At 37.5% G+C, this 26,639-nt stretch overlaps 1 protein-coding gene across 1 annotated transcript in view; it reads left to right on the top strand.

Annotated features, from left to right (window-relative positions):
- FAT1 (FAT atypical cadherin 1) overlaps positions 1–26,639 on the top strand; it is a gene marked incomplete at both ends in the record, with an annotated part of 98,028 nt that overhangs the window by 24,541 nt on the left and 46,848 nt on the right. The window contains 2 exons of the mRNA XM_079534390.1: positions 2,371–2,685; positions 23,392–23,453. Of these exons, the coding sequence (XP_079390516.1) occupies positions 2,371–2,685; positions 23,392–23,453 (377 nt within the window). The remainder of the gene's footprint in view (positions 1–2,370; positions 2,686–23,391; positions 23,454–26,639) is intronic.

Genomic DNA, 26,639 nt, shown 5'->3' with positions numbered 1-26,639 from the left:
GATAGTGTTAGCAATGCAGCACAGGTGTAAAATGATAATGGTTGCTCAGTGCAGCACATAATCATGCCCACTGTGTTCTGCACAGATCACAAGCAATAGAGCAGCATTAATGGGAGCCCTGCTAAGAGGGAATTACAACAGCCAGTCTGGTGTTTGGTAGGACATGAAGGTTTTACAAAATGTTCTGAGGAATGCAGGGAATCTACCCACATTGAAGCTGAAATGCTTTTGTACCATATCCAGCATTAGGTTTACAGGTGAGGTCAGAATAATTCACACGTGTTTTTACTACCAGGCAAGTCTTTTGGCTGAAGCAGAGACATGCAAAAGGTGCAGTGTAGAGTTACGAAAACAGAGTCCACATAACTCCTTTTTTGAAAGAACAGATTTGTGGTATCCTATTTAAATTTATTCTTTACGTTAGCATAAGAAACTGTGCAAGTAGCCACAGCACAAACCTAGCGGCTTTAGTGGATTTATTTTTTTGTAACAAGACTGCCATCAAAAATTACGAATTCTGAAGGGGAGAGATTGGGACTGTAAGATGTAAGTGTCCTTAAAATGAATGACTAGATCTGTTTTCTGGTGTTCATCTGCAAAGAAGAAAATTACAAAGCCATCAGTTTGCTTTCAAGAAAGCTGTTACAGACTGTGTAATGCCTGTATATTTTCAAATTGCAGTATTACCTGCCCCTCCTTTTTATCCCAGTTCCGGTTTGAGACTATACAAAAGCAATTTCCACACTGACACCTGGTGGTAGTTCTGCAATGCTGTGCTGCTGCAAATGCTATACACGGCTGTACTGCAGCGTTAGGTATTAAGTGCTATGCCCTGCAGCCCTTCTGAAATCTTATTGACAGCTTAAAATGTAGGATGATGTCCATCAAACCTTTATGCTGCTTCCCACAGAGCAAGGAAAGTAATGAGCAAAGGAGTGATTCCTCAATATTTATCTCATTTTGCTGATCTTAAATATTGCATAATAAAAAAAGTGTCTGTGGTGCATGAAACTAACTAACTATAGTTAGTTTCTTTCCTGAGGAAAGAAAGTGTAGTTGTAAAAGTGTAGTGGCATAGTTTTTTGAGGTCCTGTTTTACTGACTGTATGTGTGATGGGGAGAGAAGATTAGCTCAGGTCAAGGGCTGCATCACACAAAGTCACATTGTGAATATATCTAGAGTCCTGGAGCCATGATGTTTTGACTCATCTGGGCTCCTTTACTAATTAGGCCTGCTGTGTGTGAGTATGATAAATAAATTAACCAGAGCTATGCCAGAGCCTTTTGAGATGAGCACAGCAAATGGCTGCAAGGTATTACTCTGCCCATATTTCCTGTTATGTATCAGGTTCAGTAGCTTCCATTTGGAAAACATCTCAGATAGGACAACATGTAAGAACAACTGGATCAAGAAAAGGAAAACGCAAACTTCTATGGTGTCATGGCTCTATGAATACGTATTAACCCCCTGTCAAATTCATGCCATGTCATTACTTTTTTTATATATAACACATGTTATGAGAATACTTTGTAGAGAAAGATGTTTTTAAAAGTAGATCTGAGTTTCCTTAGCTGAGTTTCCTAGTGGATAAAAACTGAAGTCCCTCCTGATTTATTTAGTTTTGGTTCAGACTAATTCCAGTGTGAGGTTTGTGAATTCTCTAGCTGTTCCTTAAATTAAAGTTCATTTCATGGGTGTAAAATTGAGCTAAGTATTGCTTTTTATTGACAAAATAATGGCAGACAGTGGTTGGTTTTAATGATATGAAGGTTAATTTCAGATCTAACTTCTCTGTGAGATTTCAGTGTGAACCTGAATAGTTACACGTATTATGAAAACTCAGTTAAGTAATTCATTTAGGCATGTAGATAAGAATATTTTACATTTAAGTAGCTGCTCTTTAATATGCATAATGGTAAACAGTTAAAGAGTTTGGCAACCAAATCAGATAGTTTAATATGGTATAAAATTCATTATAATCAATGATGAAGAAAGAGGGGCATTCAAGTCCCAAATTATTCATTATATTTTATCTTTTAGGCAAAATAGCTTTTTTGAATAGTGTTAATTGATCTAATAAATCTCAAAGGATGGTAGTATATTGTTTAATTTCTGTAATATATAATTGCTGAAAACTGCTATAGCGATTGTTATTTTGTGATTTCAGGTTAGTTTTCATATTTGTATCTATATATTAACTGAGTCTGTAGTATCAATGTCAGTTCTTTTGAACTTTCTGATTTGTCTGGGTTTTTTTTTGTTGTTTTTGTTTTTGTTTTTTTCTTCTTTTTAAGCTTGTTGTTTTCTCTGTTTCTACACACTTCTGTGTACTGATCATTTTGTCTTTCTTTCTCCTACGGTTAAAACAGGCATTATTGAGACTGCTGATCACCTGGATCGTGAGACTACTTCACATTACTGGTTGACTGTTTATGCAACAGATCAAGGTGTTGTGCCTTTATCGTCTTTCATTGAAATCTACATAGAAGTTGGGGATGTTAACGATAATGCTCCTCAGACAACAGAACCAGTTTATTACCCAGAAGTCATGGAAAATTCACCTAAGGATATGTCCGTCATTCAAATTGAGGCATTTGATCCAGATTCTAGCTCAAGTGAAAAATTAACATACAAGATAACAAGTGGAAATCCACAGGGATTCTTTTCAATAAACCCCAAAACTGGTAAGTACAGTACAGTATTTTAAATATGAGTGAATCAATGTTTTTGCGTAAATTCATGAAATGGGCAAGATTATGTCTCTGGTTTAACATTGTTGCCAGGCCTCAGGTAGTTGCAGAGATACCTGCTAACTTTGTACCAGTAAATGATACAAATCAGTAAGTGTATCTGAGAGTAAGTAAAACAGTTTGTTCAGAGAATTTAACTTCTGCACACCGCCCCTTTTTGAGGTGGTTTAGGTCAGAGTAGCTCAGGTTTAAACTGGTCAATGTCCATTTGGATTTCTAGTGCAGTAAATATGCTCTTGGAATTTTTTAGCTTAGCTTTATCAAAACTGTTTTTAGCAATCTCTGTCTTCCAGTTTGCATGCACAGCTTTTAAGCCAGTTCCTGCCCCTGTCCCCTCCAGTTAATGTTGGACAAGACAGTGCAAGCCATTTATTAACTGGATGTTATTTACACACATCTTCCATAATATTAAAAAAGAGGTTCCTGGCTAGGTAGGACACAGCTTATCTTTTTATATGTTGCACTTGCTCCCTATGCTGAGTACAAATTACAGGAGATTCAGTCAGAAACTTCTCAGAATCCAGAGACTTTTAGACTAAAGGCTGTATGTGGAAAGGCAGAAAAATGCCACATTCATTTAGCTGTTGCTCATGGTTAGAATTTCAGGAGATTTAAATGAGCAACAAAACCCAGTGAGTAAGAAGCATGTTTTGAAGATTGGGTTTACACTAGACTTCATTATGTTTCATAGAATCATAGAATCTCAAGGTCGGAAACGACCTACAAGATCATCTAGTCCAACCACCCTCCCATTTCCAGTACCACAAGCTACTTTTAAACCATATTTCATAGCTCCTCATCCAGGCGCCTCTTGAACCAGGAATGGTGACTCCACCACCTCCCTGGGCAGCCATTCCAGTGCCTGACCACCCTCTGAGAGAAAAAGTTTCTCCTAATGTCCAACCTAAACCTCCTCTGGCACAACTTCTGGCCATTTCCTCAGGTCCTACTATTTGCCTGGGAGAAGGCCAGACCCTTTTACACCACAGCCTCCCTTCAGGAAGTTGTAAAGTGCAATGAGGTCTCCCCTGAGCCTCCTCTTCTCCAGACTGAACAATCCCAGCTCCCTCAGCCGCTCCTCATAAGGTTTGTGCTCCAGACCCCTCACCAGTTTCGTTGCCCTTCTCTGGACACGTTCCAGGGCCTCAATATCTTTCTTGTAGTGAGGAGCCCAAAACTGAAAACAATACTCGAGGTGCAGTGTCACCAGTGCTGAGTAGAGGGGGATGATCACCTCCCTGCTCCTGCTGGCCACACTATTTCTAATGCAGGCCAGTATGCCATTGGCCCTCTTGGCCACCTGGGCACACTGTCAGCTCATGTTCAGCTGAGCATCAACCAACACCCCCAGGTCCCTTTCCTCTTCACAGTTATCTAACCACTCATCCCCAAGCCTGTAACGCTGCATGGGATTATTGTGGCCAAAGTGCAGGACCCGACACTTGGCCTTGTTAAACCTCATCCCATTCACCTCTGCCCAGCGATCCAGCTTATCTAGATCCCTCTGCTACCCTCAGGCAGATCGACACCACCTCCCAACTTTCATGGTTTTAGCTCAGAGTGTAAAAGAATTGCATGCTATATAAGCTGCAGTTGCTGCGTCAGCAAAGCTCTTGAGTGCAAACACAGGTATATTATTAGGAATTTTTTTTAACAATAATTTCTTTGTCAGTGTGTTCTGCATCTGCTTGTGAGACGTTGCCAACAGGTGTGCAGGAAATAACATAAGGAAAAAAAGGCCTTTAGCATAGTTAAGGCCTATAGTTGCTATACTTATAGAAATGTTTTTTTACGGTAAAGGCAACCTGAGATGTAAAACAAGAAAAATTCAAAACCAGTGTCCTAAAGTGAGTGCAGTAACTAACTATTTTTATTTCTTTTTCCTTGTGTGTTCCCACGTGATCTGAAATGAAATTTTTTCTGGTCGTTCTATGTACTAGCATTCCTTTCTTTCTGTTTTTGCAAAGTACTCTTGCCTACTCCTTTGATAACCCTTGTCTCAAAATATTGATTTAAAAATAGCAGAAATAGCCTGAGAGTTACCTGGAAAAAACTGACTGGCTTTGGTGCTCAAACTGCAAGTGAACATAAGCTCTGCCTACATTTACACTTTAGAATATAATTCGCCAACTACTGTGGGGTGTCATGTAGTTATTTTTTCTATACCATGTTTTTGTGGGTTTTTTTTTTTTTTTTTTTTTTTTTTTTTTACTTTTTGCTCTGATCCTTTCTATCTCATCTCCTGCTTTCCATATAGTTGCGTAATGTTTCCCATGCTTGTTGTGTGGACACTTGCATGTCTGCCTCACTATAGTTTTGAGGTGAAGAAGCATCTTTATTTTTTGTAGGAAAAAAAAAATCTGTTCAGGAGAAGATTGTGACTTATCTTCAGATTGTGTTCATAGTTTTTCACATCAGTATAGTACTGCTGATCCCACTTATGTTAAAAAGCGAGCTTAAGGGAACTTCACACTAGATGTTGAAGTGATGAGGAATACTTAGTAGAGTGCTAATAAAGATTTTCTGTCAAGTGAGTTTCTCACCTGCCTTTATTATGGCACTGTACTGTAGAATTAAGCTAAGTGGTCCAGAGGACTTCTCTCAGGTCCGCATTACAGGGGAAAAACAAATGAAAATACATAAGCCATTAATTAATTAAGGCAGGGTACAAGTACTAAAAAACAAATTTCTCTAATTTACATTCAGCAGAGGAGAAAATGTTGTCTTTAAAGGCAATTAAAATCACACTGGTGGGTAAATTCCCTGTTATCTGCTATTGTTAAAATTATAATGCTAGACAGACAAAGATAATAAACATAGAGAGGAGGGAAAGAGAACAGGTGGATGGACCAAGGAGAACCCTCTTGCTGTTTTCTGTTGTGTTCCCAGAGTATGCTGAAGTAAGTTCAATGAAAACTAAGTAGCTAGCTCAAGTATGTTGTCTTCATACTACATAGGACATTGCATTTCATATCATCTAATGCTCAGTATTTTTTTTTCTTGTATGTGTTTGGTTTGAAGCTATTAATCTGCCATAGATACTGATGTAGTCAAAGCTCTTTTTGATCACTGGGGTTATCAGGTTTGTTACTTCCCAAATATCTCATCTGTCTACTGAAAATCAGATGCATTTCACCCAAATAGATCTTATTAGTGGTAAAAGCTCTTTCACTAGGACTCTTAAGGAGCTTGAAAATCACTTTAAAAGACATCTGTTGTTATTGTTGTAGTTATAATACAATGTATTTTGTCTCCTTCAATTAACTAGAATAAAATATGTTTGACTAGAATTAGTGAGAACAAACCCTGTCTCATTTGCTTTTGCAAATATGTCACCCTTTTGGACCTTGGAAGCTATCATGCTCTAACATGTTTGTCTGAAGATGAGAAACCTTCACAGGGTCAGGATTCCAGTCCAGCTTCCAGTCAAACAGGAGGTAGAGCTGGAATGTGAATTAAGTTGTTAACTGTATACCATCATAACATTGAAAGTAGCAGAGTAAGAGGGTTAAACATGTGTTATGTTTATTGCTTTGGTTGCATGTGCAGCCCCAGAGGCAAATTGAGGACTGTAATGGCGTTCGGTCCAAGTAAAGGAAAGATGAGTGTTTGGATTCTTAAAATACATGGTCAGTGACTAAAAATACATTTCAGCTGATACTATGATGTTGTCTCTTCTCTGTGTCAAGGATCCATCTTCTTCTGTCTTTTATAGAATTTAACACTATGGTGCATGGCTAGAGCTCTCACCCACTAGAGTAATAGAGATTATAAATAGCAATAACCTACCTATAATTTACATCAAGTAAAATGTCTTCTCTGTGTGTAGCTAGTTCATTTCTAGCATCTAAACTAAGATGTGTGTGACTGCCTTTGTGCAACGTGCCTAAATTTTAGGTGGAGAAATTGACATGGATCTGTGTGGAGAATAGTTCATCTTTCACAGGAAGTTTTTGTGAAAAGAACTGTTGATTTATTGATCTGTTACCAAAAAAAAAAAAAAAAAAAAAAAAGGTGCTTACCTAAGTGTTATCATTTATCTGCATTCTTCTTAGAGTGATCTGTTTCCGAGTCTTCAGTAAATCTTCACTGGCACTTGAAAATATCTTTATTATTTTAAGTATTTATAAATAACTTCATTGAAAATAAATGTTACTACATTTTTCTTTGCATGCAGAAGTGATATTTCACTTTTTGAAACAGAATATACAACAGGACATTATATGACATTTTGTAATCTTTTTAGATATTCTTGGCCTTCAATTAAAGCAAATGAAATATTTTCTTTAGTTTCGGAGTTCCCATATAATGGAGAGGGAAAAAAAAAGATGCTGTACCATGTAAGCTGCCTAAGTGTAATAGGAATAGTTACCATAATATTGTTTCTAGGAAAGAACTAGAGCGTAAATGAATTTCATTACTTTCATTATCAACTTCAACACAACTGCGGATGAGTCTGTGGATTCCCCATCATTGGAAGTGTTCAAATTTGGGTTGAATGGGGCCTTTGAGCAACTTGTCCCTGCCCGTGGTAGCAGAATTGGGTGAGACCTAAGACTCACCAAACTATTTAGTTATTCTATGTAAGTTATAGTAGAACTTTGTTTAACTTCTTGTGGAATAGCTTATAACTGAACATGGAAGGAATTGACAAAAATTATAGAGATCCAAGTCTCTAATGTATTAATGTATTTGGATATAAATAGTTGGAATTGGCAGAAACTGATATCTATTCAGAACTCACATGCTGGGACTAAAATGCTTAGCCTTACCTCTTTAAACTGGAGTTTAAAAGAGCAGGGAGTATCAGGAAAGATTTGCTCCTTTAAAACCCTCATCTAGTGATCTAAAGCAAAGGATTATGTAACAGTAAATATTTTCTGTTATTTGTTCTTCAGTGCTCAGTGTATGCTTTTTTATGGTATGTATAATGGAAAGTAGTTCAGTAATTTTTTACTGTTGATTGCGGATGTGAAAACAAACAAAGAAAAAAAACTTCACTTTTACATTCTGTAATTGCCTTCTAGCAAGGTCACAAGTACTTGAGTCAGAGGAATTCCTCTGGCCTAACACTGCATCTGTTTTCATTTGGATTTTATTGTTTTGCCATGTCCTTATTTGAAAGATGGCTAGTCCTCAGTGATACAGGCTTTGTCATACTAATGCATCAAGCATTGCTGAGATAAGGAGTCTGAAAGAAGCCTGTATTGCTTTCTTGTAGGTAGTAATATCTGCAATGGAATGGCAAAGCAAAAGGAGTTCCAAATTCTCCTCAGTATCACTGAGCAAGAGCTAATCAGGAGATACAGAGAGAATCATAGATATCATAGAGATAGGAGGGAGCACCCTTGCATATTTGTTTTATTATCTTGTCCTGTGACCATTTTTTTTTTTTATTACATTCTGGTTCTTCTGAAATTTTTTTTTTTTTTTTTTTTTTTCCAAATTGATGTGCTTCCTTCCACTCCCCTCGGATGTATGCTACATTTATTGTATTGAGTAGATTTGACTTGGAGAAAGAAAAGTAAATAATATTTTTTCTAGTAACTATCCCTGGCTTCAGAAGTTGATAACAATAATGGCAAATAAGGCAGGGAGCTACTGAATGTTGTGTCATGTAAGAATTTGGGATCAGATTTGCAGAAATGCTGAGAGCAAAAGCATAACTTCCTATGCCTTGGTATGAGAATTGGTACATAGCTTTGAAAATTAGGCTTGAATTTATAACCTGGACAGGAAATTAACCAAATTAATTTTGAGTGCTCATTTCACAATATTTCAATTTTGCTGGTATAAAACAGGAATAATTGCACTACCTAACTGCACAGGAGTGTTGTGATATATCCCAATTCATATTTATGAAGAATTTACTTTGTATTGTCTTGAGAATTCCACAGTCATTCCTCTAAGGAAATTAGTAATCTGGTGGTAACAGGAGTTAGGCCATTTAGATAAGGCCTTCTTACACAGGGGTTTCCTACATAAATGCTGAGTGATTGCCCATTTTGGAATCTACTGTATCCTGTGCTCTGTTCCTTAATATATATATATATATACAAGAAAGTGAAATTAATATGACTTAGTCATATTAATATATTTTGTATAGGATTTAATACTACTTGATTCAACTTTTGCTCTTAATTTTTTTCTATGTTCTCTTTTAACATCTGGTGTTTCTGAAAATACTTATACTGAAGTGATCCTGTGGCAATATAGAATTGTGGCAGGTTGCTTCCTGAAATTATATCATACCTCAAAACATGGATTACAGAGTTAATATCAACCTTCAAGCTGTGCTGAATTAAATTTTTAGGCACAATCCTACCATATACTGCTATTTTAATATAAAAACTTTGTTCTGTCAACATTAAAACAACAATTAAAAATTGTGTAACATTGAATCTATGGATTTTGTTCTCTGTTTCTCAGTGTCTTGCAATCATTAAAACTTTGTAAATTTATAAAATGTTAGTAGCTCTTGGAGAATCATATGCTTCACTCAATTATATCCATTTTACACTCTTTGTAGCCTTCAGAGCAGTATCTTTCTTGTGTGTGTGGCTGATTTGGAGACTGAAGTGAAATAGGAAATGAATACAGCTGCATACAACTTCCATGAGTTTCCGATAGCACTGGAGAATGACTCAGTGAGGAAGTGAAGGGGCAGTAACTGTACAATAGAATGGGCTTACTTCTAACAAAGGAAATCTTTGTTGTTTAACTATGTGCAGTTTTTAATCCCAATTGAGCTAATATTTTAGAACTTGAATAAAACAAGGACTACTTCATTGCACACAAATGGAATTCAAAGTTAAATAAAAACCCCAAATATTGTAATTGTTTTTCTTAATGCTTTAATTCACAAACAGTGCCATGCTCACTTATTGTTTATGTGTGTCCCAGAGCTCAGAGTGTTTAGCAGCCCATATGTGCCCAACTGTTTGCTTGTCATGTGCAGAGAAAATAAATTACTTTGGTACATTATCTCTAGAAGAGATTTTTTTTCTTTACCTTTATTGAATATGTGAATGGAAATAACCTAGATACTTGTTAAAATTCTGCAACCGGATTGGATTACAGGAGTAGACAAAATACTGTATAGACACACATTTCAAAAGAGTTAATTCTGCAAAAATCTAATTTTAGCTTGCTTTTAGAGTATTGTTTAAAACATTTGAAGATCTGTGCTTTAACTAGTCATCTTATTTTGAGACCAGTGGACAAACTTATACCTGTGAAATTTTTAATAATATCTTTATGTTTTTTTTCTGCAATATCCTGGGATTTGACACTGGAAAAAATAGAAAATTTGCTGTTACAGATAGCTTTCTTAAAAATAAATAAATAAATAAAAATGAAAAAAGAAAGAAAAAAGAGAAGGAAAAAAAAATTGCAAGTACTTATGTAGGGATTACTTCTTTTAATTTGTAGATGTTTCTGTATTGGTTTAAAAAATAAGAATATTCAGCTATACCTCTTTAGAAAGAGGAGCTGGGAAAAACAAAAGGGAAGCAAAGTACCAATGCAGTAATCTTTTCCCTCTCCTCTTTCTGTCTTGGAACACCACAGTCTTCAGGTCATATTCTTCATTACACAGTATGTGTAATGAAGTGGAAATTTAAAAGAAATTGGAGCTTTCTCTACAGAATAATCATTTAACTTCCTCGTGTCCTGATGCAGAAAAGATATTGGAGGTATATTCCTATATATCACATATGCCTTTTGAACTGGAATATATAATGTGTGAAATTACAGTTTATATGTTGATGAGGGATTGTTAAGAGCCACTTGCCAAGTACCACCTTTACACAGTCTAATGGCTTTTGCAGGTATCTTTCTTTCCATGATGACTTCTCTGAGTAGCATGACTGTAATGGAGTTTGTGTATGTAATTACACTATGACATTAGTATTGATTGATTTCCTATCAAGAAAAGTTTATTCAGTCAGAAGTAGTGCCCATATCAACGGTTAGATTGACTTGATTTTTGAGTGATGAAGATCAATAGCAAAGTAATGTGAGCTATGTCTAAGTATTGAGATGTTCTGTTTTATGCTGGTGACATTTAATGGTCTTTACACATTCTGGTCCAGTAGGTGGTCTCATTTGTATAAATATAATCTCAGATGTGGCAGGATAACTGAGATCAAAACCCAGCCTTTAATGCTTTGATTCCTTAGTTGCCATAGTAAGCAAGACCATATATAAAAATTGTAATTCTGCTCAGTTTTCAGGCATCCTATAGGGTTATTTCAAAACTTGTGACCGAGAGGCACTTCCTGGTTATGGAATGATAAATGCTACAACTTTTCATTAGACATTCTTATTTTCTACTTAATTTTGAACACACCAATATAATTATTCAGGAAATATCAAACAGTTCTCATGATTTGAAAAAAATAAAATCTCATAGTACTGTGTATTTTTCTACTCTTCCCTCCAGTGATATGTTTCATTGTTTATGTAGGATTTTATTAAATGCCAAAAAGAGTTCAATAGTTGGTCATATTACTAAATTGTTCTCAACTAATGCTGTCATTGTTTATTACTTACCCTGAAAGCACCAAAACAGAAGCTGTTTAGCATGCATTTTACCTAAGTTAATAAAAGCAGTTGTATTGCATGAAAGCAGTTTTGACATCAAAGCAATAGGCAACATGGAAGCCTGCTCTGATATTTTCTTTGAAATTGTATATTCTTAATTATCTCTAATAACTTTTAAAATCTCCCATTAAATTTCAGGGTGTTTGTGTAGCAAGGTTCATTGCTGTGTATGAAAACTTGGATTTTTATGATTGTACCTGCTAGCTAGAAGTCTTGATGAATGCTTTGTTAACTTAATGCAGGAAGATCAAAATTAGTCTTTGACTGGAATGTTGTCATGGAGGGCTATGTGCTTTTTAGGAAAGATCGGCTGGTGAGGCGGGGTGGTGGAGTTGCTCTTTATGTAAGAGAGCAGCTTGAATGTATTGAACTCCACCTGGGGGAGAGTGGTGTAGCAGTGGAGAGCTTGTGGGTAAGAATCAAGGGGCGGGCTGGTATGGCTGACACCGTTGTGGGTGTGTGCTACAGGCCCCCTGATCAGGAGGAGGAGGTTGATGAGGCCTTCCACAAACAGTTGGAAGCAGCGTCACGATCCCAGGCGCTGGTGCTTATGGGGGACTTCAATCATCCAGATATTTGCTGGAAAAGCAATGTGGCCAGGCATGCGCGGTCCAGACGGTTCCTGCAATGTGTTGAAGACAACTTTCTGATGCAGGTGGTTGAGGAATCGACGAGGAGAGGGGTACTGCTGGACCTTATTCTCACTAATAGAGAAGGGCTTGTCAGGGAAGTAAAGGTCGGGGGTAGCTTGGGTTGTAGTGACCACGAGATGGTGGAGTTCAAGATCCTGAGTGGAAGAAGTAAAGCAAAAAGTAGGATTGCTATCCTGGACTTTAGGAGAGCCGACTTCGATCTCTTCCGGGACCTACTTGGAGCTGTCTCATGGGCTAGGGTGTTGGAAGACAAGGGGGCCTGTGAGAGCTGGTGGGCATTTAAGCAGCTCTTCTTCTAAGCTCAGGATCGGGGTGTCCCTGTGAGGAAGAAATCGGGAAAGGGTGGCAGGAGACCTGTGTGGATGAGCAAGGAGCTCGTGCACAAACTCAAAGGAAAGAAGAAAGCCCATGAAATGTGGAAAAAGGGTCTGACTACTTGGGAAGAATACAGGAATGTTGTCAGGGTCTGCAGGGATGCGACAAGGAAGGCTAAAGCCCGCCTGGAATTAAATCTGGCAAAGGGGATAAAGGATAATAAAAAAGGTTTTTTCAAGTACATTAACAGTAAAAGGAAGACTAGGGAGAATGTGGCTCCCCTGCTAAGTGACGGGGGTGTTCTGGTAACAGGGGTTGCTGAGAAGGCGGAGATACTGAATGCCTTCTTTGCTTCTGTTTTCAGTGAAAAAGCTCCCACTCGGGAATCTGAGACCCTGGAGGTGAGTGAGAGGGTCTGGGGAACGGAAGACCTCCCTTCTGTCAGGGAAGAGGTGGTCCAAGAGCGCCTAGGCAACACCAATGTTCACAAATCCATGGGACCCGATGGGATTCATCCACGGGTGCTGAGGGAGCTGGCAGAGGTGGTTGCTGAACCGCTTTCTGTCATCTTTGAGAAGTCTTGGAGGATGGGGGAGGTGCCTGAGGACTGGAAGATAGCCAACGTCACCCCGGTCTTCAAAAAAGGCAGGAAGGAAGACCCAGGCAATTATAGGCCAGTTAGCCTCACCTCTGTCCCTGGAAAGGTGATGGAACAGCTTGTACTGGATGTCATCTCCAGACAACTGGAAGAAGAGGAGGTTATCAGGAATAGTCAGCACGGGTTCACAAGGGGGAGGTCGTGCTTGACCAACCTGGTAGCCTTCTATGATGTTGTCTCTGGCTGGGTGGACAGGGGGAGAGCAGTGGATGTAGTCTACCTTGATTTCAGCAAGGCATTTGATACTGTCCCCCACGACATCCTTATAACAAAGCTGAGGAAGTGTGGGATAGATGAGTGGACAGTGAGGTGGGTTGAGAACTGGCTGACTGGCAGAGCACAGAGGGTCGTTGTTGGTGGTGCAGAGTCCGGTTGGAGGCCTGTAACTAGCGGTGTTCCTCAGGGGTCTGTGCTGGGTCCGGTCTTGTTCAACATCTTCATCAATGACCTTGATGAGGGGATAATGGCCACCCTCAGCAAGTTTGCTGATGATACGAAGTTGGGAAGATTGGCTGACACGCCTGAAGGCTGTGTTGCCATTCAGCGAGACCTGGACAGGCTGGAGAGCTGGGCAGAAAAAAAACCGGATGAGGTTTAACAAAAGCAAGTGTAGAGTCTTGCATCTGGGGAGGAATAATTGCATGCACCAGTACAGGCTGGGGGATGAGCTGCTGGAGGGGAGCTCTGCGGAGAGGGACCTGGGTGTCCTGGTGGATGACAGGTTGGCCATGAGCCAGCAGTGTGCCCTTGTGGCCAAAAAGGCCAGTGGCTTACTGGGGTGCATTAAAAAGAGCGTGTCCAGCAGGTCGAGGGAGGTGATCCTCCCCCTCTACTCTGCCCTGGTGAGGCCTCATCTGGAGTACTGCGTGCAGTTCTGGGCTCCCCAGTACAAAAAAGACAAGGATCTCTTGGAAAGAGTCCAGCGGAGGGCCACGAAGATGGTGAAGGGCCTGGAGCATCTCTCCTATGAGGAAAGGCTGAGTGAACTGGGTCTGTTCAGCCTTGAGAAGAGAAGACTGAGAGGGGACCTGATCCAGGTCTATAAATATCTAAGGTGTGGGGGGCAGAATGGCGAGGCCAGACTGTTTTCAGTGGTGAATGGAGACAGGACAAGGGGAAACGGTTGGAAACTGGAGCATAGGAAGTTCCGCACAAACATGCGCAAGAACTTCTTTACAGTGAGGGTGACGGAGCACTGGAACAGGCTGCCCAGGGAGGTGGTGGAGTCTCCTTCTCTGGAGATGTTCAAGACCTGCCTGGATGCCTGCCTGTGCGACCTGGTGTAGGGAACCTGCTTTGGCAGGGGGGTTGAACTCGATGATCTCTGGAGGTCCCTTCCAACCCCTACAATTCTGTGATTCTGTGATTTGTTCAGATACCTTGCATTTCAGATGTTTATATATATATATATATATATATATATATATATATATATATATATATATATATATAATAAACCAACTTTTAGCAGCTTTACCAGCAGAGTAAAATCCAGAGAGTTCTTTTTCTTTCCTTTGAGAATTTGCCTGTCTTCATTACTCCACATATGTGTTTCAACAAATTTATGAGACATTAGTAATGGAACTGTAAACTGTGACAGAGGGAGTGGCCTCAGGACTAACCCAACTCTTCTAACAATTGATTTTAAATATTTCTCTCAATTAACTGTGGTGTTCTTTTTTTTTCTTTTTTTCACATGTCAGTGCTAGCCACAGTCAGCTAAAAACAGTGTTTGCAAAGATTACTGAAGATGTTGTTGGGTGATTTTATGGAAATAATTCTACACATACTTATTGAAGATACAGGTGTCAAAATGAGAGAATAAAGAAGAAAGATGAAGATAGGTTACTTAGAGAATCAATTCCTGATAGAATTTGGGTGTGGCCTTAGTATACCAAATAGTGCGGAAAGCAAGGGTATTTTTTGCAAGGTCAACAAGGACATAACAAAAGTTTATAGTTTTCTATTGATAATAAGAGCAAAGTTGATTCAACGTCAAATTTATTATCGTTGCTACTAGCATGCTTTGAATAATTGTATTCAGATATTGGGTTGTTTGTTTTTTTTTTCACTCCGAACTATTTTAAACATTTTTAGGTACTGTTTGTTTCTGTGATTTCATAGAGCTCGTGACTCCCAGTTCTATTTTTTTTTTTTTATTTTCCCAAGTACAGAGAAACAAACTACTAAAAGAATGTGATTATCAGTGAAACTGGCTATTTACTAAGTGTTCTCAATTACTCAGAATGCTGAATCTTAGGCATAGGTTTGTTTTGCTGGTGTTTTTATGGGCTGTGAAGTAATTATTGGTTCAATCATTTTCATAATTTCCCAAGCAGTTTTGATAGTAAAATAATTACTGCAGAAGTAATTATACCATTGTCTTAATGAACATAGACTGAACATGAAATACTCCATGACAAATTAGATACACAATGCTATGTAGTTAATTTTGTACATTTGAGCTATTTCCTATTTTCCTATAATTATCACTAAACAGAGATTTTATACTTCATCCAAAGTTTAGTTGAAGTTCCACAGTGTTTGACTCATTTATGGAAACTGTTTTTTTTTTCCTCCTTTTACTATACATCAGTAATCTTTGGTGCCTTGCTTGCCTTTGCTCTCTGCTTGTATTTACCAAAATGATTAATGAGCACTCTGATCAGCAAATTCCAGATCTTTGTATCTAGCTGCTGTTAAAATAGTTCAGATTCTTACTAAGTGCAGTGTGCACACGGTGTTTACAGGAAGTTACATTTTCTAGTCGTTGGATTGAGTAATTAAATTGCCCAGCTACTGATTAACTTTGTGTTTTGTTGGTACAAAATGTCAGCCATAAGATGAAGTAATTTACCTTCTTGCCCCTAAATACAAAGATTACAGTCTGTTGTAGTAATTTGTATCAAATTCATAAGCACTGATATTATTGTACTTCAGTAAATGCCTAATGTGCTGACACAGGCAAACCCCTATGGACTACATTCGTTATCTTGACATGGGTTGGATCAAGATCTCAATTACTCATTTGGTTTTTTTCATGGAGTACTATGTAGTAATAAGCAGACCATTTATTCATTGGGTGTGCCAGAAATGATTTTTTGTGGATGAAATCTAGAGCGGATTTATCAGCATCTGAAACAGGAATATAAAAGAAGACGATCTGAAAAATCAGTGGAGACTGGAATGCTATGAAGCGTTTTAGACCTTTCCTACCCAAATTTACTAGGAGCATGTACACTGTGGGAATGTACTTCTGCCTTAGCAGCTGCAGGTGGGAAGTGAAGGGGGAAAGCTCTGAACAATGGTGCTGGCTGAATGCTATCATCCTGTATTTAACAGGAAGGGAAGACTGATTTCAGTACAACTTACAAGAGTGGGTCCCTGTTTAACTTTTTCTAAAGCTAGCTGTTTATAGGGTAGTACATCTTATTTTTGTAAAATAACCTCATGCATAAAGCAGCATTCTTTATGCCACAAAAGTGAATATCAGCTACCTCCAGAAACCTGCTGAACACAAGGGACTGGAAAAAGAAGGCCTCAGTGGCTTCATTATTTTTACACTTGTCAGTCTTTTGTTAGAAGAAGAAGAGCAGAAGAGACACAACCACATTTAAATGATATGGCAGGTTCATTCTGGTAATCCTGACTGAAAATCATGGTTTCAATTCTGTTGCTGGTTTTACTGAGAGCTAGTAAAGTACGTAAGGCATGGAAGAGTTTGAAAAAGAAGTCAAGTTACTAAAAAGCAATCTTTAGGACCATGTAGACCTTTTTTTATCGCATACTCTCTACTATCATGGTTAGGATTTTTGTTTTTTGAATTCATCAGCCTGCATGCATAATGTTGATAAATTATAACATTTTACTGTCGAGCTTGAAATCGTCTGTATGTAGTACATAAAATTTATATTTTATCAGCTGTAATGCTGAAATCTACCTTTCAAGTAAAACTAAAATCCCTCTGCTAATACTTTCCACTGACTTATTGTTATTAACTTGTTTGTTTACTTTGGTTGTGAAGCCTTGTCTTCTTGGCTTACATAGAGACAAGATTTGAGTGTAGTCTTGCCAAAAGTGCATGCGTTTAAACACAGTAACAATTAAGAATTCTGTTAGAAATAAAACAAACCTTTTTCTGGTGGTCACTGTGAAGTTGATTGTAAACTTGAAATCAATTGAAAGAAAGAAGACTGAAAAAAATTACTTATCTTTCCATGGCAGTGATAAAACAATCATTGTGCTCATCAATCATTTTGTCCATCCTTTCAGAAAGTGTTCAGATACTGAAAGAAGTTCCGAACAATGTCATAAGAGATCTTCCTGAGAAGTTCACTGTATTTAACTATCACAAAAGACATGACTTGATCAGATAAATGCTTCCCTGAGAAGGAAACTTCTGATTCTAGTGGACTGTGTATCAGACAAAAGAAGGATACATTCCTCTGTTTGGAAGGAACTGCAAGCTTGAATTGTGTAAAATACACTGTTTTTTAAATGATCAGTAGGAAATCCTACATAGGGGCATAATACATCTTTATCTCCATAGGAGACATAATTGACCATCAACATATGGAATGTTTGCTGTAGTTTATCCAGTATGTTAGGATTCTGTTATGCAGTAGTCAAAACTAGATTATCAGTATAGCCACATGTGAATTTTAAATCCGTACTTAAACTTGCATGCTGATGCACACATTAAGATGCCGTAAAGAAAATCCCAAGATAATTGCTTTAACATTCATAGGTAATTTGCCATTTGAATCTCAAACTGGAGGATGAAAGTATAAATAATTAAAGTAAACTGATGGAAAGCTTTAAATTGAGTTACACTAATGCAGTCTAGAAAAATCATTTCTGCTGACTGGTTATGATTTGCTTTCAATAGGGAAGACAAAAAACTCATCAAGAAAATGGGGCTGTACAACTGTGACCTTCCTTATCAGATCTAATTCCAGTGTATCTGTTGAAGTTGTTGATAAAACCATTATATATGCTTTCCATTTCCTGAAGCCTTGAGTGCCAATGCATTCAGACATCAGAGAAGCTGTATTTATTTTCAAGCAGTACAATTCAAATACTGTTATACTGCATTGAAACTAAGCCTATCAGTTCAAACTCACTGGAAACAGTTGTCAAGTCTACTGACCTGTCACCTGCTTCAGTCTCTGAGTTGTGGAAGGTTAGACTCTCAGCTGCTCTCTCCAGTAGGAACGGGGAGACAGTGGGAAAACCAGAAGAAGAGAAAGCTCATCGATTGTGATAGAGGCAGGGGGATTGGCTGACCGACTACCATCATTGTCAATCAGTAATTTCAACTTGAGAGAAATTAACTTCATTCTTTCTCAATTGAAATAGATTTGGGGAGTTATAAACATAAATATTAAAACAGCACCCTTCCTTCCCAGGGCTCACCTGTTCCTTTCGTAGCTCCCCCACAAGCAAAACCATCCAATGCATGCATCTTTACCAACTGAAGGGTGGCGTTTTTGTTGTTGTTAGAAGATATCCAGAGCCCTCACTATCTCAAGATAAATGTGCAGTTGAAAAATCGATGTGTATTTTCATACCTATAAATGCGTACTTGTAGCAGAGAATATTTGATAGTCATTAAGTGGGGCTAAATTCTTCCTGCACAGATCATTATTTTTGTTACTGCTGCAACAATCCTTTCTATGAAGGTGTGTAATTGCATAGTGTTAATATTCTTAGTGTGGTGCCTATCTACTGTTTTACAATTTTTTAAAAGTGTTTGCCATTTCAGTATTGATTGGAGGTTATTGTTGAGGTGTTATTTTTCAGATATGGGAGTGAGATGCAGAGGTAATGGGATATAACTAGGTGCTGAGATGAAAGCTTATGTGGGACAGAATAAATCTCTGTTAATATCAGCTCCCTTGTGCTATTTTTTGTAGTTGTTCCAAATGTAGCAGTTTTATTTATATTTTTATAATTTAATTGCACTTTGTCTATTTTAATACCATTAAAAATGGAAATCTGAAATAAATTGTATTTGGATGCAGTTCTAGCTATTCTGGTTTCGTGGTAAACCTGAAGCCGACTGTAGATATCCTCAGAATGTAATCACTGACGAATAAGGAGGGAGAACAATGCAGTTGTGTTACCTGGCATGTTGGTGTTGTTTTTTGCATTTTTTAATGGATATTTACAGTTAGTTTCAGTTCATTACAGCACCCCTCCAGCTAGTGAGAGAACAGCTGTGGTTTTATTTAGAGACTAAATTATTCAGCTGCTGCTATAAAAATGTTACTGTTGAGGTGAGTTTTGAAGTATTACTGAATGAAAAGATTGCACCAATTTACTAGAGATACCATTTACTCATCATTAGCTTAGAAGTGTTTGTTGTAAACTTATGTTTTCCCCAGGCTGCCTGACCCATCTTGACATAGTGTGGACTGATTCCCAGGTGGAATAATAGAGATGTAAATTACTGGAGCTCAATGTTCCTGTTGTGTTTTGGGAGCAGAGAAGCAGTGTTGTGTGGTAAGGGGAGGCAGAAAGAAAATGAGAAAGTGTGACTGTAAAACAAGGCTCTGTGGGTCAGTTCTGCTTATAAATGAATGCTTTGTCACAGTGATCTTTCATTTCTCTCATTCAGCAGTGAAGAGATTCTATACAACATGTAATAAGGATTTCAAAACTGTAACTGGATTCTGTTACACACTTCTTCGGAGATTAATTAAAAATCATCTTTCTTTGTCACTTCTCTGCTTGGCAGCACTAGTATCTAGGTAGCCAGGGTTCATCACAATTCCAGACAAGCAGCAGCAGTGTGTGTCAGATGCTGTAACACAATATACTACTGTGCATTTAAGAACAGAAATTTGGCTTTCCTTTTATGTTGCCTTTTTCATGTATTCAAGACATGTATTTTAGAATACTTGATTAGAATTGAGAAGCTTCACTGTAGATAAAAGATGTAGGAGGTGGGTTACCAGGAGGTTCATGGTGGTTTGGGTGGTGCAGGTAGTAGTAGCATCAGACAACGAAGAATACAGAAGTCTTTACTGCAGTTATGGTGGGCATTTCATAGTACTAGTATGAATGGCTTTGCTGGTTGTTTCTTGGACAGAATAGGGACAGGTAGCTTGGGAATGGGGGCATTTATTGATCAGATGAGAATTTGGTGTTTGCAGAGGCATGGATTTTCATTTGTTTGTATAGAGCAAGGGGCAGGGCAAAAAGATAACTGAACTGTTACAGGATCAAGAGAGGGATTTCAACCTAAAAGTTTGAGAGCTTTAATTTGCAGTTGAAAGAGCAGAATATTGGCTTCTGTAACACGGAGCTGACTTACATGAAGTCCAAGAATTTTCCCCAGCTGCTTTAATGGGCAGTCACAGAAGCCACAGTGCTAGAGTTCATAGGATTGCTGGACTTCACTGTCTATAATTCTGAGAAGCTCTAACGGCTAATTAAACCTCTTAGTGCTACACTGAGCGTTTAGAACATGCAGAAATTTGGAAAAAAAAATGAAAATCTTAGTGATTGCTGTAACCAAGCCTTATACAGTGTTAAGCTTTAGGCAGTCATATTTCACTCAAGCTGAAGTTTCACTTAGGAAAGTGGCTAGCACTAAAGGGTTAAATAAAAAGAATGTCATGCATGTGTATGTGATTCTAAATCCAGAAGTGTTACATTTCCTTTGTTGGCACTAGTTTCTGCTGAATTTACAGGATATATATGGTGAAGACTAAGCCCTTCTGTTAATGTCTGAAGTGTTTTAACACCAGTGTGGCATGCTTGTTTGAAAAGGTTGGAGGATTTAACCAATGAAAGCATTGTATGTTTTATTCATACCGGATATTTGCCTGCTTAGCTTTTTGAGTTGTCTTGACCATCTTCATTAACAGAAATTATATATAGAATTAGATTTTCTTTAACAGAGTACAGTACTTAGAGTAGGGGAACTATGGATGTGATTCTGTTTGGAGCACATGCAATGAGAGATTTTTTTTTTTTCCCCCCAAAGCTGGCATTTATATCAACAGTGGATCCAGTCTTTATGACTCTCCTGGGGAAAAAGTGGATAGGAAACTGCTGAAAGTACTGTCTTTCTGCTTGCCTTTATTAGCAGTTTCCTACTTGCTACTGCCATGAGAGATAGAATCTAACATTGTGCAGTGGATGCGCACTGAATACTGGAAGTATATTCATAAAAATGCAAACATATTGAGATACTTCTGCTGGAATTACTTTATTCTTCTGCTTTTTTAGATCCTCTCCATCCTCAACCCAGATGTTCAACAGCTAACTCCCTGAGTGGCTGTGCTAAAATTTACCTTGCAACTCTGGTGAGCTTTAGGGGATTAATGCTTCATAGGGTGTCTCAGGCTGAATCTCTCTGGAGGTATTCACTCAAAAAGAGTGGTTGAAATTGCTTGTGGTTCTTGAAGTCACCTACAAGTCCCTTTGCTCTGTGAAATCATTTGAGGCATCTGCTCTGCCGTTTGTTAGTTTCCAATTAACAGTCCTGTGCAGTTCCCCATAGAGCCTATAAAAAAGAAACAAGGAGGCTTGGCCAGCCTCAGTCAGGAAGTAAGGAGAAAACTTTATTTAGAATGTGACAGCAAATATTTCCAGTTGTCACTGTTCACAGCTCTGTGATCTCTGAGGGAAAATGTTACCCCGTAAAAGTTAAAACTTTATGTACCTTCCACCCTCTCCTAAATTCACAGTACCACCCCAATAGTTTTTCCTTTTTTGTTTCTTTATTTTGTTTTCTTTTTTTTCATTCCTACTTTCTTTGGAATTAAGGACGATTACTTCATAATACTAAAAATAGATATCCTAAAAATAACATACAAGTCTTCTACCTGTTTTAAAAGTATGAAAACATGAAGTAGAAAAAGTTAATAGAACTTTGTTTGGAATATTTAAGTGTATGATGGACTTAATAAAATGAAAAACTAAATTTCTTGATAAGCAAGGGCCAATTTGGTCATAATTGAAATGACTATTGTTTGTACTATTTTTTCAATTAATAATAATAGTTTGAGTATTTGACAGCCATAGAATTGCCTTATATATGTTTTGTTCATGTTATTTAGTACATGCTGTCTATTTTGTTGGAATATATAGGCTACAAGTCTCTTTTGACAGGAACTTTGTGTAGCTATGCACAGATGATGTACAATTCTGTTTCTGTTGGCCTTTTTCTATTAAGCAAAGTTGTAATATTTATTCATGATGTTTTTCTTACTTAGATACTCTGTTTTTATCAATTGAGAGACAAAAATGAAACGTTTTTTTGTTATAGCAGACTAATAACTGTGTTGTAATAGCATGTGCTGGATTTCTAGTGCAGTGAAAATTGGGTGGTTTGGACAACAATAGTGTCTTGAGACAGGCAGAACTAGTGCTGACTAGTGCTGTATCTGAGCTAATGATTATTTGTTTCCAGGAACTGAATACAAATGGTGCTGTTAGTTTGGTTTCTTTGCCACACAAAAGCCATTAAACTGTTTGCAGGTACAAGTTGGCCCTACAAATGCTATCAGTGGTGTGTTCACTTGGCAATAAGCCTGAACTAGGAAATCTTGTTAGACCCAACCTGGCTTTTCAGAGTTCTCTCTCTTGTATCATTGCATGCCTGGCACAATTACTCCCCATCATGGGCAATTACATTCAGTTGTAATTGAAAGTTGACTGAGTTAACTTCTTATGAAGCTCAGTAGCTGAAATTTTGAAATTGCTGTTAGGGAGAGTTAATTTTGCTAGGATATTTTTTGCATTTAGATTTTTACTGTATTTTTACCAACTTTTCATTTTCTTAATTTTGAAGAAAAACTTGTAATATCTTCCTAATATTTTGTCAAACTTGTATCATATTAATGCAGCAAATGTGAAATCTTGCACCAAAAAGTCCTTCTCTTTCTCTATTACTGCTATGAGCAATACTGTTTGAGTCCTCCATTTTGCACACACAGACTATTGTTCCCCAGCATAAGTGCATCTCTTCAGGTCATCCATGTTGCTAAAAACACAAGTGGATGTTTCTCTTGAAGTGATTATTCAAATTATTTGCATAGTGTATGGAATCACTCTTTTAATAAGGTGCACCCCTTTGGAAGTTAGACTTAGTGAAAGAAACATCCATTTCTGCTGTCAGAAACATGATGTGCCAAGATGTGTTGGAAAACAGAACTGTGTCTGTTGTCTAAGGGCTACTGCAGCTCAGCTTTCAGGTAACAAAGAACATTTTTTATGGCTCTTAAGGATTGGAAGCCCCTCAGCCATTCCTTTCATGAAAATTCATGTGCTGCAAAAATGGAGCAGACCACCTAAGAAGAAATTAAGATCGCATGTACCAATGACTATGAGCATAACCTAATCCCCATCCAGATTATTTTCTTGAAGGATCTAAATAATTATTATTTCATGTTACAGGTCTAATTACAACCACATCTAGGAAACTAGATCGGGAGCAGCAGGCGGAACACATATTGGAGGTAAACAATTTATTTGCTTCTCTGATTAACAGTGACTGTAAGTTCATTGTTCTTTTTCAGAAGGTTTTTCGTACTTGATTACCACGTGAAGAGTTTAGAGAACTGGATTTGGAAGTAATTTGCTTTCGTGTTTGTGAAATATATTGCAGTGTACAATACTATCTGTTAAATACTATCAGTGTGTTGGGACTTTTTATTAAGAATGAAGATACAGATGAAGGCAATATTTTGTTTCTATTTCTGCAAACCAAGATTTTCTTTCAAACAATACAAAGATATGATTGCTACAAGGATGATTCTTTTTTCTCTTCAGAATAGTCAATATCACACTTCTGAATATTGACCAGTTAACAAGCAATGCAGAAACTTTATTATAAACACTGAGAATGGAAAAAGATTGAGTAGACATTTATTTCTGCATAACATGTTTATCAATCATGTAAGTGCTTATAGCGAGAGCAGGGTTAGTCTGTTCTCACTGGTGACAGGTGACAGGACCAGGGGAAATGATCTCAAGTTGTGCGAGGGTAAGTTTAGGTTGGATATTAGGAAACACTTCTTTACAGAAAGGGTTGTTAAGCACTGGAATAGGCTCCCGAGGGAGGTGGTTGAGTCGCTATCCCTAGATGTGTTTAAAAACCATTTGGATGTGGTTCTCAGGGACATCATTTAGCAGAAGGTTGTTAGTTAGGGCAGTATAGTTAAGTTGAGGTTGGACTTGATGATTTTTAAGGTCTTTTTCAACCTGAGTGATTCTATGATTCTAAGTAGATCAGTTGTCAAAATGTGGATGGTAGGGTCCAAGAACATAAAATTTGCACCCAAATCATTTTATTTAGCTCATTTAATTGATATTTGGAATTTATGTAATAGATATTCTTCTCTGACATGCAATGTGAAGGCATTATCCTTCACCTGCAGTGAGGACTTAAGATGTAACCATCACCATAAATATTATAGTTAAGATTTGGATCCTCTCTTGTGCTTTTTCTTTGGGATAAAGGTAGGGAACTGCTAGGTTGAGTAATCAAAGCTAACTTTAAAGCTTCTCTAGTTCTTTTTCTAACTTATCTAATCAAGTCTGGACTTCCTCATTGTTTGTGAAATCTGTGCAAATGTTTTCTGATAGAAATGCAAACAAAAGACTGCATAGACTTGAGGAATGAAAGCCTTGACAGCGCAAAATAGTATTTTGCAGAACTCCAGTGTAGATACAGTGTTCCTGGCTCTTTTCTATCACATTCATGTACTGAAAACTAAATTTAAAGAGCTATTGGGGCAAATTTTAATTGTAGTTTTCATTTTGGTAGCAGCTTTGGAAAGAACTCTTTGCACTTAAGTAGTAGCAGTAGGGTGGAATTTCTTCTGCAGTGTGTTTCTAGTAGAAGCAGTAGAAGCAAAGTGAATTAACTGGCAAATCTGGTTTACTACTAGCAACATTATTCCTGTAAATTATAAAGCTACCATATTATTCACTTCTAAATTGCCTCTTGAAATCTGCTTGTGTCATTTTCCTAAATCATTTAATGTCAGTTGTATCTCATTTCTGTGACCCTCTTCTATGTGGATAGGTTGTAAAATTGGTATCTAATGACTTTTGCTTCTATGCATAGCATATTGTACTGACTTTTCTGTTGGATTTATACAGATAAATAAATTGAGCTGTGGATCATTCTCTGGCTCTGAAACCACCAGGCATAGTATGGCTTTGAAAGTGTATAACAGATCCCCAGAACAGACTGGCCATGTCCAAGTTGCCTCTTGAGAATGGTGCCTGAATTGTGTGAATTCTTAGATTGTACCTAGTCAGTATCTGAGAAAATGCTGATCGTTTTGGTCATAACTTCTCAGAGTTCATACTAGTGGTGTAAATTTGCATAGAAATGCTTGTGTTCCAGATCCTGATTGGTGTCATCCTGCCAACACAATCTGTAAGAACAAAACCTTGCCTTTTGATATTACAATAAAATAAATAAATAAATAGAAATTGAGCAAATTTATTGTATATTATTACAAGATATCGTAACATGTACAGAACTCAGGCTTTTTTAAGGTTGCAGTATCAGACAGTGTCATACAACGGTACATAGTCTACTTTCAGTGTTCTCCATAAAGAATTAAGCTGATTGCACTTAGTTTGTAACGTTGATTACTTGCTAGTGGTATTCTTTATAACTCATCATTCTTTCTTCATTTAGAATCCCAGTTAGTTATTAAAGTTTTAAATAAGAGTTTGCTAAGCATCCAATGCCAAAATCATTAACTGCAGTGTGATAGTGACAGTGTGGCCCAAAGTAGCAGTTTTTCCCTTTGTTTGTTTTATGTTGACATCTTTGAAAATGGGTTGGAAAGAAACCCAGAAATGCACAGAATGATGGACCGTATTATAAGCCACTTGAACCTCAAGTGCTGTGCATCTGGCTAATTAATTGAGTATTGAAATGTTGACCAGATGGGTTGACAGGTTTATTCTTTGTTTGCTATTAAAAGTGATATTTGATTGCACTCCTGCTTATGTAGTAGTAATTAGTATGTCCCATTCCTTCTATTCCCAGCTTGTAACTATTTTCTGAGCGCCAGTTGGATAGCTTACTTCTAATGCAATTATTTCAGAGTTAATTTCACGTTATTCCCTTATATCTTGGTGCTCTATTTGTTATGTCAGTAGCGTCTCCTGTTGCATCAAATCAAACTACAATTTGCCTTTTTTCTCTTGGCTCAGGGTAGTATTATGTTAACAAGTTATTCTGTACTCTCTGAAAATTCCTCTTCTGATATGTGTGGGTTTTGTGAACTGGAAGATACATGATGTTGTTCAATTCTATGTACTAAAGAGAACAGATAATCATATTTTGAAATCCTACAATCTATTAGAGATGAGCTTGAATATTTCCATTTCATGTCGCTTAATGTGTTTTGTCATGATTAATCGCTGTTATCATTTACACCTGTTCATTTCCTACGTGCTTAGGAATGATACCCACACTTCATTTCTATTTCTGTATTTCTTCCTAGAAAAAATGGGAAAGGACCAGAAAAGAGCATATCTGATTATATGCAAAAGTAAAACTATTGTCAATCATATCAATAATAAATTCCTCTTCTAGTCAGGGATTTCATCAGGGATTCAATTCTACTCTTCAATCAGTAGACCTGCTTTGTATCCATGTTGTATTTTTATGTTGA

This window comes from Tetrao urogallus (genome assembly GCF_951394365.1).
Source record: "Tetrao urogallus genome assembly, chromosome: 4".
NCBI lineage: Eukaryota > Metazoa > Chordata > Aves > Galliformes > Phasianidae > Tetrao > Tetrao urogallus.
This window is presented reverse-complemented; position numbering and strand designations above follow the sequence as displayed.